The sequence below is a fragment of the Callorhinchus milii genome, unplaced genomic scaffold (assembly GCF_018977255.1).
Source record: "Callorhinchus milii isolate IMCB2004 unplaced genomic scaffold, IMCB_Cmil_1.0 Scaffold12, whole genome shotgun sequence".
NCBI classification, from domain to species: Eukaryota; Metazoa; Chordata; class Chondrichthyes; order Chimaeriformes; family Callorhinchidae; genus Callorhinchus; species Callorhinchus milii.
This window is the reverse complement of record NW_024704753.1, coordinates 13,708,971-13,723,119: the sequence shown is the minus strand read 5'-3', so window position 1 is coordinate 13,723,119 and position 14,149 is coordinate 13,708,971. Positions and strand designations below refer to the sequence as shown.

General features: G+C 47.6%; 1 protein-coding gene across 1 annotated transcript in view; it reads right to left on the bottom strand.

The window, feature by feature from the left end:
- Positions 1 to 2,776: 2,776 nt before the first annotated feature.
- hemk1 (HemK methyltransferase family member 1) overlaps positions 2,777 to 14,149 on the bottom strand; it is a 48,754-nt gene continuing 37,381 nt past the window's right edge. The window contains exons 10-11 of the mRNA XM_042339697.1: positions 4,901 to 5,014; positions 2,777 to 4,310 (exon numbers count right to left, since the gene is read on the bottom strand). Coding sequence (XP_042195631.1) covers positions 4,280 to 4,310; positions 4,901 to 5,014 — 145 coding nt within the window. The 3' untranslated portion in view covers positions 2,777 to 4,279. The remainder of the gene's footprint in view (positions 4,311 to 4,900; positions 5,015 to 14,149) is intronic.

The window sequence follows — 14,149 nt, the reverse complement described above, 5'->3', positions numbered from 1 at the left end:
ACTGGCTGAGAGCAGAGGAGAAGCTGTTTGTGCAGATGTACTGCTGGCAGTTTGTGAGATAGGACTCGAACCAGGCGAGTGCGGTCCCACTGAGGTGGATGGCAAAGGAAAGGCGGTGAAGGAGGATGGCGTGATCGACTGTGTCGAACATGGCGGAGAGGTCCAGGAGGACAAGGAGGCAGAGGAAGCCCTGGACACAGATAGAGAGGATGTCAAGCGCAGTCTCTGTACTGTGGGCGGAAACCGGACTGGAGGGTTTCGAAGAGGGAGTGGGAGGAGAGGTGTGTGCAGAGTTGATTGGCAACAATGCGTTCTGGGGCTTTGGCGAGGAAGGGAAAGTTTGAAATAGGGCGGTAGAGGCTGGGGTTTGAGGGATCTAGGGAAGGTTTTTTGAGGAGGGGGGTGATGACAGCAATTTTGAGCGGGCAGGGACTGATCCAAAGGAGAGGGACTGGTTGATGACATCGGCCAGTAGTGGGCAGAGGAGGGGGAGTTGGGTGACCAGCAAGTTGGTGAGGAGGGGGTCGAAGCAGCAGATGGTGGGTTTCATCGAAGTGAGGCGCTATATCAAATGCAAAGATTACTATTATTTCACTATGATTTCCAATGTAGTTGTCACTTCACGGGAGTTTGTGAGGCATTGCTGTGTGCAAATTGGCTGCTGTATTTTCCTACAAATTACACAGTCATTACACTCTACAGTAAAATCATGTGAAACGCTTTGTTAGACGTCTCTCCGCTGTGATAAGACGCTTTATCAAATGCAAAGATTATTATCATTAGGTTATATCTCACTGGGTGGAGTAACAAATGAGCATAAATCAGAGAAATTTAGTTCTTAAAAGAAACATACAAAGAGAGCCTGCTTCAAAACGACAGCTGTATTTGAGAAGTTGCCAAATTCTAGAAGCTCTGTAAATAGAATAGAAAAAATACAGACGCATTTGTGGATTTTGGAAGGGATGCAAGGATAATTTATTTCTGAGGAAGTGCAGGTCTCAGTTCCGTACTGATTTACTGACACAGAAACTTAGGCTATTGTTAGTGCACTCACCGTACGGCGATTTCATTCTTATTATAAAATAAGCCTGTAGGGCAGTTATAACAGACAGTTCCTCATTAGAAAGAAACTGAGTTTGACGTAACCCATGAACATCCTCATTATAAATCCTCTCAGTGCATTGGGGGATTCCTCATTATCCAACAGCCTTAGCACTGCTGCTACGCAAAATGGATTAAAGGCACGTCTAGATCTTAGTAGGCACAACGCTGCTGGTTACATGAAACAGGGAGATGGTCTGGAGTAAACAATAATTAGAGCTGAATTTAGCTGTGTTACACTGCAATTCCAATTCAACGATGGGGTGGGGGGAGTGCTGTGTTATTATAATAATCCTTGCTTTTGATATAGCGCCTTATCACATTGCTGAGACGTCTCAAAGTGCTTCACAGAATATATTGTAAAATGGAGTGGTTGTATTTTGTGGGGGTAACCCGGCAGTCAATTGCGTACAGCAGTGTTTCGCCCACAAAGAGTCGCGAATTGGGTAACCAATTTTTTTTTGAGGGAGTATTACCTTTTGAAAGATTGAATTGAATTTTGAAGGATTGAAAGGGCGCTGGGTGTTACACTAGCGTGTGGAGGAAGCAAAAAACGTGAGCTGGGGTAGAGGAGGCGTTCTCATGGCAGGTGTTTGACTCGCGGCCAAAGGGGAAGCTGGCTTCACTCAATCACGCTCTTGAATTTCAACTCAATTGGTACAAATTGTACAAAAATGCACTTCTATACGTTTAGCAGCCCCAACAAAAGCAACGCTGGTCTTTATAACGCGTTCGACCTGACAGATTAATTTGGTTTAATGCTCTCAGGGCAGAGCATTTATGCGCGGGACAGCTCCCATGCGTTTCAGATGGAAGTGAAGAAACTCTATACTGCTGGCATTCACCCAATGTATTTTAGCCCTGAACAAGTCTGGTGGCAACAGCTACTGAGCTGCAAATGACAAGCCCATATCTCATTCCACAGCAGCGTCAGATGCACTCCTATTCCTGTGATGGTTTTGAATGTCCACTTTGCTTTCGAAACAGAAAGAGCTATCCGAGAGGGCTTCACGAGCAAGGCTTCCACCACACGGAATAAAACCTCCCTCTGAATCCCATCTGACAGCTCTGAGCTGTGAGTGATAACCTTTCATTGAGTGCTTTTAAATTTTTATAAGATCATCACCATGTCCTGCTATGTCCTGTTGTGGAGTCCTGTAACGTATTGGTTACGCCTCGCAAGCAAGAGGACCTGGGTTCAATTCCCAGGCAGGGTGAAACTCCTCTGTTTACCTAGCAATAAGTAGGAACCCGGTTGTTAGTCGATTGGCGTTTCGCTTTTCCGGGGGTAATAATCTCTTCCAAAAAAATAATAATTTGATCACTTAATTCACGACTGTTTGTGGGACACTGCTGTGCGCAATTGGTTGCCACGTATTCGCCCACAAAATATAGTCAATTCACTTCACATTATATTTCTTGAAGCGCTTTGAGACGTCTCGAAGACATGATAAGGCGCTATATCAAATGCAAGGATTATTATAGCAATCCTGGGTGTGTTGGCTTGTATTCAATGGATCCGTCTACGATTTAAAGTATTGATATTACACATAACTTAATAATAATAATAATCCTTGCATTTGATATAGAGCCATTCACGTCAGGAAGACGTCTCAAAGCGCTTCACAGAGTTTACCTGGAAATGGAGTAACTGTATTTTTTGTAAGTGGCAGCCAATGACTATCAAACAGACATGAAGTGAATGAATGGATTGTCGAACAGGGCACCAGTTTACACAAATCCAACAGCTAGCATCTCACCGAGTTTCCTTTTCTGTAAAAAATGTTATACATCTCATTTCTATGTGTGGAGGGTTGCTGGTGTGGGACAGGTGGGCGGATAGGGAGGGGGGAAAGAGAAGGCTGTGTTGGGCAATGAGGTGACCTGAAATGGACCTTCTCTGAGATTGAACTGACTGTGAAAAGACCAACCTCCAAATGTCAGGCAGTGACACAGTAGTACAGGATGTCATTGGTGATTGACGAGCTGATCAGCTCATCATTGGGATTTGGAGTTGTGTTCAACATCCTCAATCCTACCAGCCAATTAATATGCCACTCCCAGCTGGATACGTCCCCTAGAAACATAGCTTTGCTACCAGATTTTCTGATGCCTTTCCTGGTTTGGTTGGCCCTATGTAGTCTTTCTAACTCCCGAGTCTTTGCCACGCTTTGAGCTCGTGATCGGCACATTTTCACACCAAGGCTGGAACTCAGCTGCAGAAGTCATCTCCTTCTCTCTGAGCACAAAGGGGTCTGTCTGTCTGTCAGCAGGTGGCTGCTCAGCCTCAGATTACTGAGGAACACGGCTGTTGTGGTCTGCAACTAAACCACAAACACACTTTCTTTTCAGCCACTCTGTCCCCCTGCCCCCAGCTTTGCACCTACCTTCTCACTAAGTTGTGAGAGTGTTACTGACTGAACAAGGCTGACATCTATCTGCCTGTTCTTCCACAGGCTCCCACCTACCTTGCTTCATAAACCCCGCATCATCTAGAACTTCACAGCTGTTATTCTGCCCCACAACAGGCTCCATGAGCCTGAACTCTCATCCTCTCCAGGCTTGACTGACTTGGCTTTAAGATCCTCGTTTTATTTTCAAATGTCGCCACACCTTTACCCACCCACTGCCATCTTCTGTAGTGCTCCTCCCATGGCTACTGCCTCCGCTCCCCTAATACACGCTTGCTCTACTCTCATCTGAGGGCAACCTTTCACCCTCTTTGTCCAGCTCTCTGCAACTCCCTTACCTTTGGCTCTCACCTTCCCTCTCTGCTTTCAAAATCCATCTAAAAACCTACCCCTTTGACCACCTTCCTATCCTCCCCATCTCCCACTCACGAAGTCTCGTTGAAGCTGGCCTTTGAGATGTTTCCTAAAAGTCGCTGTGTAAGTGAAAGCCAAGACACTTGTGCATTTAGCCAACTTTTCAAGCTGTAATGAAATGAACGCTTATAAGTTGCTCGAACCCTATATTCAATCACGTCCAGGCAGCGGTGGTTAGTGGCAGGAAGCTGCTCTGAGCCAAACATGCGAGAGAGGAATCAGCCTGTGATTTGGCCATTGACATTCCAAGCAGATCTGCTCCACCTAATGGCAGGGCTCAGGCGCTGAGCAGGACAGAGGCTAAGCTCTCCCAGTCTCCCGTGTGGTGACGTCCCACGCTGCTTGTCAAACACTCAGCACTTCTGGAGGATACAGAACCGGGGCCTAGAAATGGGCAGTAAAACATCAGCCATTAAATAGTGAAGCCCCATCACGTTACTCTCACTCCCTGTTACTCTCACTCCCTGTTATTCTCACTCACTATTACTCTCACTCACTGTTACTCTCACTCACTTGCTCATTCACTGTTACTCACTCGCTGTTACTCTCACTCACTGATTGTTACTCTCACTGCCTGTTACTCTCACTCACTGATTGACTCTCACTCACTGACTGTTACTCTTACTGATTGTTCCTCTCACTCACTGTTACTCTCACTCGATATTTTTGGAAACAAAGAATCCTATTTTTGGCTCCATCTTTTCCCCGAGTCTCCTTCGCCCCCCAGAATGTCAGCACCCTATCCGTGGCATCGCTTAGGAGCCAGCAGAGAACAATGTTTTTCAACCTTTTAGAACAACGTTTGACCAGCTGAAATAGACATAAACTAATCCCTTGAGGCCACAATAAAGTCCGCTGAGGCCTCACTGACGAGTGGTGAGCATGCTTTCAATGAAAGCGGACTCACAATGGCCAGTTCATTTTGACCTCTGACTTTGGGTGTAACAAGTGGGTTAGTGGCTAGTCGCACTCACTTTCCGCAGTGGTCCTTGTGGGTAGCCCTGTAGGTTAGGCCTGGGGCCGGCTGAGTCTGAAGCCAGGCTTGGATCATCTCTGGGTGTCTGGGCTCCACCTCCAGGAAAACCTTGCTGCAGGAATTTACACAACAACAACAAATTGGATTTATATAGGGTCTTTCACATGGGGAGGACGTCCTCAGTACACAGTGGGTTGTCAGGACATTGAACGTCCAACCTGCAACCTTGGTTGAGGCAGGATCTGTGTTAGCTTTTAAGGAGATACATAAAAGGGTGTTTGGGAAGGGGAAAGGCAGGAGAATGGGATGAAAAACAGAGAGCTCCTTCAGAGAGCTGACACGGGGACGATGTGCCGAATAGCCTCCTTTTATACAGTAAAGGTGGGAAAAAGTGTCAAAGTTCAAAGCAGGGAACTTCTCCCCCACCCACGCTGACAGGATGTGCGATTGAAACCAATTGAATAGATACAGAGGATGGATGGAGCACGATATTGAACTCAAGTATTTGATTCCCACGCAGCCGACCAGAAAAAAGTTTTTAAAGAGAAGTAACAGCACATCACAGTGCAGAAAGGGTTAACCACAACTGGACTTGCACTGTATCTGAGTTGGATTTCAATCCAGTCACATAACTCCAATTCGTCAAATGGATTTGCGTACTTAATGCGCTCCTGTTTTACTGAATTCCTTAACATTACAAATCACAACGTTCATCCAAAGATAACACTCCTCCCTCCCCCAGATTGATGGCTTTAAATTGAGCACAAAGTATTACATCCATTCCCATGTCTCACTGCTCGAGAGTTTAGACAACTGTTTGGTTTTCATTGCCAAATATCTCAGCACAAATTGCAATTTACTGCCAATTATTACTCCTTGTTTTTACCACCCCCTCATCACGTTGACGCGTCTCAAAGCACTTCATGGGATTTTACTGTTAAGTGTGATGACTGTGCCTTTCTAGGTAAACATGGCAGCCAATTTCCGTGCTGCAAAGTCCCACAACAACAACAACAAGGTTCCATTTATAGAGCGCCTTTCATGTCGGGAGGACGTCCCAAGGCGCTGGACAATTGGGTCGGGACCCGAGCAGGGGGGAAATGGTCAGGGTGAGGGGAGGGAAGGGAGGGAGCGAAGAGGGGGTAGAGAGTCGAGAGGGGAGCTGAAGGCACGGTCAAAGAGAAAGGTCTTGAGACCGGCCTTGAAGGAGGAAAGGGAGGAGGCAGCGAAGGCACTGGGGGATGGAGTTCCATAGCCTCGGGGCTGAGAGGCTGAAGGCCCGGCCACCGATGGTAGGGCGGTTGGGGCGGGGGATGTGGAGCAGACCAGAGCCAGAGGAACGGAGGGTACGGGCAGGTAGGTAGGGGGATAGTAGGTCGGAGAGGATGGAGGGAGCAAGGCCGTGAATGGCCTTGTAGGTGAGGATGAGGATCTTGAATTCGATCCTCTGGGGGATGGGGAGCCAGTGGAGGTGAGCGAGGGTGGGAGTGATGTGGGCGCGGTTTCTGGTGCGGGACAGTACACGAGCTGCAGAGTTCTGAATGACCTGCAGTGTGGAGGGAGGTGGCGGGAAGGCCGTCGAGGAGAGAGTTCCCGTAGTCCAGCCTTGAGGTGATAAAGGCGTGGACCAGAGTTTCAGCAGCGTGAGGGGTGAGGTAGTGCCGTAGTCTGGCGATATTCCGGAGGTGATGGAAGGCGGTGCCAGTTGTGGCGCAGATATGAGGGAGAAAGGACAGCTCAGGGTCGAACAGAACCCCGAGGTTCCTGATGGCTTTGAGAGGTGGAGAGTGCAGCCTTGGATGCTGATGGTGTCAGCGCCTGAGGTGCGGAGGCGCTGACGTGAGCCAATCAGGAGGGCCTCAGTTTTGCGCACGTTGAGCTGAAGAAAGTTATCTCTCGTCCAGGACTCGATGTCGGACAGGCAGCTGTCAGGACATCGGGGGTCGTGGAGTTGAGGGTAGAGGAGGAAAGGTAGAGTTGGGTGTCATCCGCATACATGTGGAAGTTAACCCCATGTCTGCGGATGATGTCACCACAGGGGGAGCATACAGAGGCATACAGGGAGCATACAGAGCCCTGAGGGACACCGCACGAGACAGTGCGGGGGTTGGAGAAAAAGCCATTCGTGGAAACAAAGTGAAGACGGTGGGAGAGGTACGACCTAAACCACTCAAGGACAGGGCCTTGAAGGTTGAGGTGGGAGGACAAGCGGTGGAGGAGGATAGCGTGGTCAACCGTATCGAATGCAGAACAGAAGCCTGAGGCTGTTCTTCGCCTCCAGGATTATCCTGGAGTAGAAGGACGACTTGGCCGAGGCTAGAGTGGAGCGGTAGATTTTGAGGAGGTCCAGCCAGATTTGTCGGTGGACCGTTAGGCCAGATTTGAGGCAGGTGCGTTCAGCGACCCGCACCTGGCTCTTCAGTGAGCGGAGGTGGGTGGTGAACCAGGGGGAGGAGCGAGAGTAGGAGACAGTACGGGAGGTGATGGGGGCAAGAGTGTCAAGTGTGGAGGAGAGGGTGTTGTGGAGGGTGAGAGGAGAAGCGGGGTCAGTTAGGGTTGAAGGCCAGAGGGAGGGGAGTTCAGAGGACTCCAAGGCAGCGGTTAGGGATTGTGGGGGTAACTTCTTCCAGGGGCGGTAGAAGATGGTGGTGGGTCTGGTGGAGGTGGGGAGGGGGGTGGAGGTGGTGAAGGAGATGAAGTGGTGATCGGAGACGGCCTTGTCGGTAATGGTGACATCCGAGACACTGAGGCCCCGGGTGATCACCAAATCGAGTGGGTGGCCGTGACTGTGAGTGGCAGAGTTGATGTGGAGGGAGAGGTTGAGCGAGGAGAGGAGGGAGAAATCCGTGTAGATGGAGCAGGAGGGGGTGAAGTGCAGGTTGAAGTTGCCCAGGATGATGAGGCGATCAGAGCAGAGGCAGAGAGATGTAAGTAGGGTAGAAATATCGGAGATGAAGGTGGGAGAGGTTTTAGGGGGCCGGTAGAGGAGGAGGATTTTGAGTGAGAGGAAGGAGGGGTGGGAGAGGGTGAGGTGCTCGAAAGAGGGTAAAGAGCCAGAGGAGTAGGAGGATAGGGCAAGTGGTGTCCTTGAGATAAGGGCTACACCACCGCCACGGCGATTGGGGCGAGGGATGTGGTGGTTGGTGTAGCCGGGTGGTGTGGCCTCCGTGAGGGGGAAGGTGTCGCCTGGGGTGAGCCAGGTTTCCGTTAAGGCCATGATGCCAACGCTCTCATCAAGGATGAGATCGTTGATGACCAGGGCCTTGTTACAGAGGGAACGGCCTTTTTGTAGTCCGATGTGGAGGGAAGGTTGACAGAAGGGTGCGTGGGGAGGTCCAGGTTGTGAGGCAGGGGTGGGGGGAATGGGGATAAGAGGTTGGCTTCCCGGGTCTGTGACCGGCGAGTGTGGTGGGGAATGGGGCAGTCGGTGTGGCTGCTGCTGGACAGCCAACGCCGAGTGCCACGGTGAGCCCGGCGGAGGATTCCCAGGCTGGAACAGAGGGAGGTTGTGGGAGGGTCAAGTGGGGATAGAAAGCGGGAGGGATGGAGAGAGAGGACAGAGCGGGAGAGATGCAGAGAGGGGGTAGGGTTTGGGGGGAGAGAGGAGGGGGAGGGAGGGGGTGAGGGTCAGAGCGGCAGCCATAATGCGCATGCGGGGACCGGGAGCGAGCGGTCAGGTGGATGGCATTAGCCATCAGCCAACAACAACAACTTGCATTTATATAGCGCTCTTCACGCGGGGCAGCATCCTGGAGCGCTTCAAAGTCCCACAATCAGCCATGAGGTGAAAGACTGATTTTATCTGGGGGAGATTGCTGATCAGGCTCCAACGTCCACCTGAACAGGCAGACGGGACCTCTGTTTGTCTCATCCGAAGGATAGCATCTCTGAAATATAGCACTCCCCCAGCTCTGCGCTATCTATTAATATCTCCTGCAGCGCTCCTCCCCCACCTCCACTCCTCCACCACTATCGACGCGTAACCTTTCAGCCCTTTACTCTCCTACTTTGAAACTTCCAAATCCCTCCACCTCGCATTCAAAACTTGTCTTAAAAGCTCCCTCCACCTCCCTCCTGAATAGTTTCTCTCAATCTGCCGGGGTGTTTCACCCCAATGTCATACATGCTATGCTGTGCAAGTGTCATTGGTTGCCACAGACATGTCAGTTGAGGCATAGAAGGTTGAAAACAGTTGTTTTCTAGGTGATAACAAACCTGGTCGAGATGGCATGCTGTGAGGTACCTAGCCCACAAAATACAGTCAATCCACTTTCCAGTATATTCCGTGAAGCCCTTTGAGACGTCTGAACGACGTGATAAAGAGCTATATCAAATGCAAGGATGATTATTATCAGCTTCACTGCCCCAGCACACCTGAGCACAACTTTACACGCGGGGAATCTGCGAAACTTTTTTGGGTACAAAGGTAACTGGATTTGAGTCCAACTCATTTCCTGCACAGATTAGGTTTTGTTGTTTGGCAACGAACAGGAAAAGGCAAAAGGGAGGCAGTTCATGAAAAGTAACATCACCAACGCGTTTTATTAAAAAATATATTGGTAAAATCTTTTCTAACATAACATAACATGTAGGAGCAGGAGTAGGCCATTCGGCCCTTCGAGCCTGCCCTGCCATTCAATCATGGCTGATCTTCTAATCTAACTCCAGCTAATAACCTGACCCTGCCTTATCCCCATATCCCTTAATCCCTTTTGCAATAAGAAATCTATCTATCTCACTCTTGAATATGTTCAAGGACTGAGCGTCAACAGCCCTTTGGGGTAGTGAGTTCCATACATTCACCACCTTTTGAGTGAAGAAGTTCTTCCTCAACTCAGTGCGAAAGGGCTTCTATTTTTATGGTGCCTTATCGTGTCCCAACATCTGAAAGCACTTCACAGGAATTACTGTAAAGTAACTAACTGTTATTTGTAGATGAACGCAGCAGCTCATTTACACACAGCAATGTCCCTCAAACAAATGAAGCGAGTGACCAGTTTTATCTAAGGGATTGGCGGCCAGGACACCGGGAGAAACTCCCCTCTCTTTTCCAATAAAACTACAGGATCTTTAACACACAAACAGGTTCAGATGAGACCTCGGTTTTAATCCGGGAAGTCCCGTAGGGTAGTGGTTAGTGCGCTCGCCTCGCAAGCAAGAGGACCTGGGCTCGATTCCCGGGCGGGCAAAATCTTAGGCAAGTTTCCTTATTCTACACGCCTTGCTTATCTAGCGGCAAATAGCAACCCAGTTGTTAGTCGATTGGCGGATCGCTTACCGGAAGTAATGATCCGTCCAAAAAAAAAAGGTTCGCTCAATCAACGACGGTTTGTGGGACACTGTGCGCAATTGGCTATCGTTATTCGCCCACAAAATACAGTTAATTTACTTTACAGTATATTCGGTGAAGCGCTTTGAGAGATGCCTTAACGACGTGATAAGGCGCTGTATCAAAAGCAAAGATTATTATAATAATGCAGCACTCCCCCCATCCCACTGGAATATCAGTATAAGGCTATGAGCTCAAGTCTCGATGTGAGGCTTAAACTCACGACCTCCTGGCACAGAGTTGAGAGCATGATCACGATAGTTTCACAGGTGGGAACAGAAAACACGTCAGTCAGTCGGTAGTGCTCTCGGCTCTGAATCAGAAGGTTATGGGTTCAAGCCCCAGATCGGGACTTTGAACTCACATTGAGTGCAGGGCTGACACTCCAGTGCAGAGTTTGGTGTTGTTGTCCTTCGAATGAGATGTTAAACTGAGATCCCACCTGCCTGTTCAGTGGACGTTAAAGATCCCATGACACTATTTGAGAAGGGAGCTTCTCCCAGCGTCCTGGCCAACAGTCCCCCAGATAAAATTGGTCATTCACTTCATGGCTGTTTATGAGACACTGCTGTGCGCAAACGGGCTCCTGGACTTGCCTACCAAATACACAGACACTCCACTTTGCAGTATATCCTGTGAAGCACTTTGTGACGTTTCGACGAAGTGATAAGGTGCTACATCAAATGAAAGGATTATTATTATTATACAGGCAGTCAGTATACCTTAAATCCTATGCAATAAATCCTATGAAACGCTTTGAGACGTCCTCCTGATGTGAAGTGTTGTATTCACTGTAATGATGATGATTATTAATTGTAATTTTGTGATATCAGTTTTCCAAGCACTTATGAGCTTCTGAACTCAGTGGGATTCCAAGAAGAGCAGTTATTAGGAACATAGGAACAGGAGGAGGCCCTTCAAGCCTGTTCCACCATTTAATTAGATCATGGCTAATCTGTACCTCAACTAATCCTTTCAGTTCCCTTTCTCCATCCTGAGCACTGACAGACCTCCTCACTAGTCATCTGCTGAGCTTCCAGTGAAACAGCTCCAGTGAACTTCGGTTTGGAACAATAAAAGTTGCCAACGCAATGATAAAAAGGACTTCGAAGTATAGTCCTATATACTCGGTGCTGCACATAGTGCAGAAAAAGTTACAACAGGACAAATAATGCTGTTTTAAGGAAATTAGTCGACGCAGACACTCCAAAGCAGTGCTGGGGAGAGCACAACATTGCCGGCGCTTTGGGACGTCCCTCCGACGTGAAAGGTGCTATACAATGTCATTTGTTGTTATTGTTGTCAACAGGTGCCATTCTGCAAATGAAACTGAGGTCCTGTCTGCCTGTTCAGGTGGACCTGAACTACAAGATCCCATGGATCCTCTTGAAAAAGAGAAGGGAGTTTCTCCCTGTGTCCTGGACAATAATCACCCCAGATATTTAAAAAAATGGTTAATCACTTCACGCCTTGTCGGGGGGACATTGCTGTGCGCAAATATCTTGCCGTGTTGGCCTGCAAAATTAAAATCCTGTGAAGCAGGTCCCAGTGAGGTGATAATGTGATACATCAAATGCTATTTATTTCATCAATTAGTTGGGGTTATTTCAAGGTATATTACCAGAATATTGAGTGCATTAAAAAAAGGAATGTCTTCTCTTCCCTTATCGAATGCTTGGTTCGTAATTAGCAGCTACGAGTTACAGAGAAGTGCAATTTAGGATTAAAACTGCACTAGAGACTTAACAGTAAATGGAGGTTTTTTTTTAAGTATTGCAAACAGCGGAGGCGACACAGTATGTGGTGGTGGTGATGGGGGAAGATGTAATCATTTTTTGTTATCTGTGAGGACTGAATGTTCTTTCCATCCTTTGACCATCTGGTTTCTGTTGTAATGATATCGGTTAAAAACTGACTGTAAATGTTTCAATGCCACAGGGAAGGCCTAGGGTTGAGCAGGTTCTAGGCTGGGTAGCTGTGTGGAAGACGAGGGGAGAGAGAGGGCAGAAGGAATTGTCTCTGATTACGAGACACTGAGTGCCAGCTCACGGCAACATTGCAGATAATACTAACAATATAATAATAATCCTTACATTTGATGTAGCGCCTTTCACGTCAGGAGGATATCTTAAGCACTTCACGGGATTTACTGTAAACTGTAGTGACTGAGTATTTTGTAAGCGAACACGGCATCCAATTTGGGCACAACAATGTCCACAAACCGCCGTGTAGTGAATCAGCACATTTTTTTATACCCAGAGCTTCTCCCAATAACATTGGGAGAAACTCCCTTCTCTTTTCAAATAGCGCCACAGGATCTTTAACATTCAACAACTGCAACTTTTATATTTTAGCATTTAAATAGCGCCCTTCATGCCAGGTAGCGTCCTGGAAACCTGGCGGATTCTGACCCCGAGCCGGGGAAGAGGGAGGGAGGGGGTGAAGTGACCGTAAGCGCAATCAAAAGAAATTCCACCCCAACAGGCAGACGAGACTTTGGGTTTATTAACATCTCATCCGAAGGTTATTAACAACGCAATGCTCTCTCAAGCACTGAATTGGAGTGACAGCCTAGATTGTGAGCTCAAAGTCCCGACCCGGGGCTTGAACCCGCAACCTCCGGACTCAAGAGGTGAGAGCGCTACGGTCTGAACAAGGCCGACACAGGTATATTTCCCTCTGAACAATTAATGCTGAATTTACGATAAGACTCCAGATTGAATTCAACATTTCCGAGAGATGATATGCCCGAGGAAATGATATAGGTTTATTTATTTGATGTTTTTTTCAGAGATAGTCGTGCTCAGCTGTCTCTAACCCCATCTAGTGGATAGATACACCAATGTCTGCATGGAAGTTCCGCTGTGCTCCAGTGAATGGAAAATCCTTAATCAATCTCCATGGCAATATTTTACAAAGGGATTGTGGAAATCCTCTTAAAACATCATTATAAGATTTCCACCTAACCCTCGTGCTATAAATATGTTCGTAGTCACCTTATGTGTTCTTTGGCACACACAAGGGTTGGGCAAGATTAGTGTCTGGCCTTAAGAAGTATTCTGGGGAGACAACTTGTTGACGTGTTCGAAGATTGAGGTCATTGGTCTTTTCGAGGCTCCTCCGCTTCTTTTCCCTTCCCCCTCCTTTTTTTTCTTGGTCAGATAGCTGTCTAGAGTGGCAGTGCTCCGAGACCTATCCTATGTGATCATACAATCCTAGAGCACATAAGGAGGTCATTCGGCCCACTGTGCTTGTGCCGGCTCGTAGAAAGAGCTATTCAATTTCATCCCATAGCCTTGCAAATTGTTTCCCTCAGCCTCGCTAATTTTTTCTTTTCCCCTTTGGGGGTTATTATTCAATCTGCTTTGACTCTTTCAGGCTCGCTGCTTTAAAAAATTCTCTTCATCTCTTTAAGACGAATGATGCATGAGACAGCCTGCAATAATTTAGTTATTTTGAGGTTCTTAACATATATAATTTGTGCTCTTTTAAGACACTTGACTGGTTTATTCTTGAAATGCCTAACCACTCGTTGCTGCTCACTAAACAACATTTTTGTATCCGAATTGATTTTTGTTTGGCCATGTTAAGGTGGGGAAATTTGCATTTTATACCAACTTTATAATTTAATTTAAATTTATTGCATTGTTACCAGCAATGCAAAAACAGTACAATAAATGTAACATCCTGTAGCTCAGTGGTTAGAGCACTCGCTTTGCAAGTGAGAGACCTGAGTTCAATTCCAGGCAGAGCGAAACCTTGGGCAAGTTTCCTTATTCCACACACCTAATAATAATCCCTCCAAAAAAACAAAACAATAATAATAAATTGGTCATTTTCAATCCATGACTGTTTGTGGGACATTGCTGTGCGCAATTGGCTGCCGCGTTCGCCCACAAATATACAGTCAATTCACTT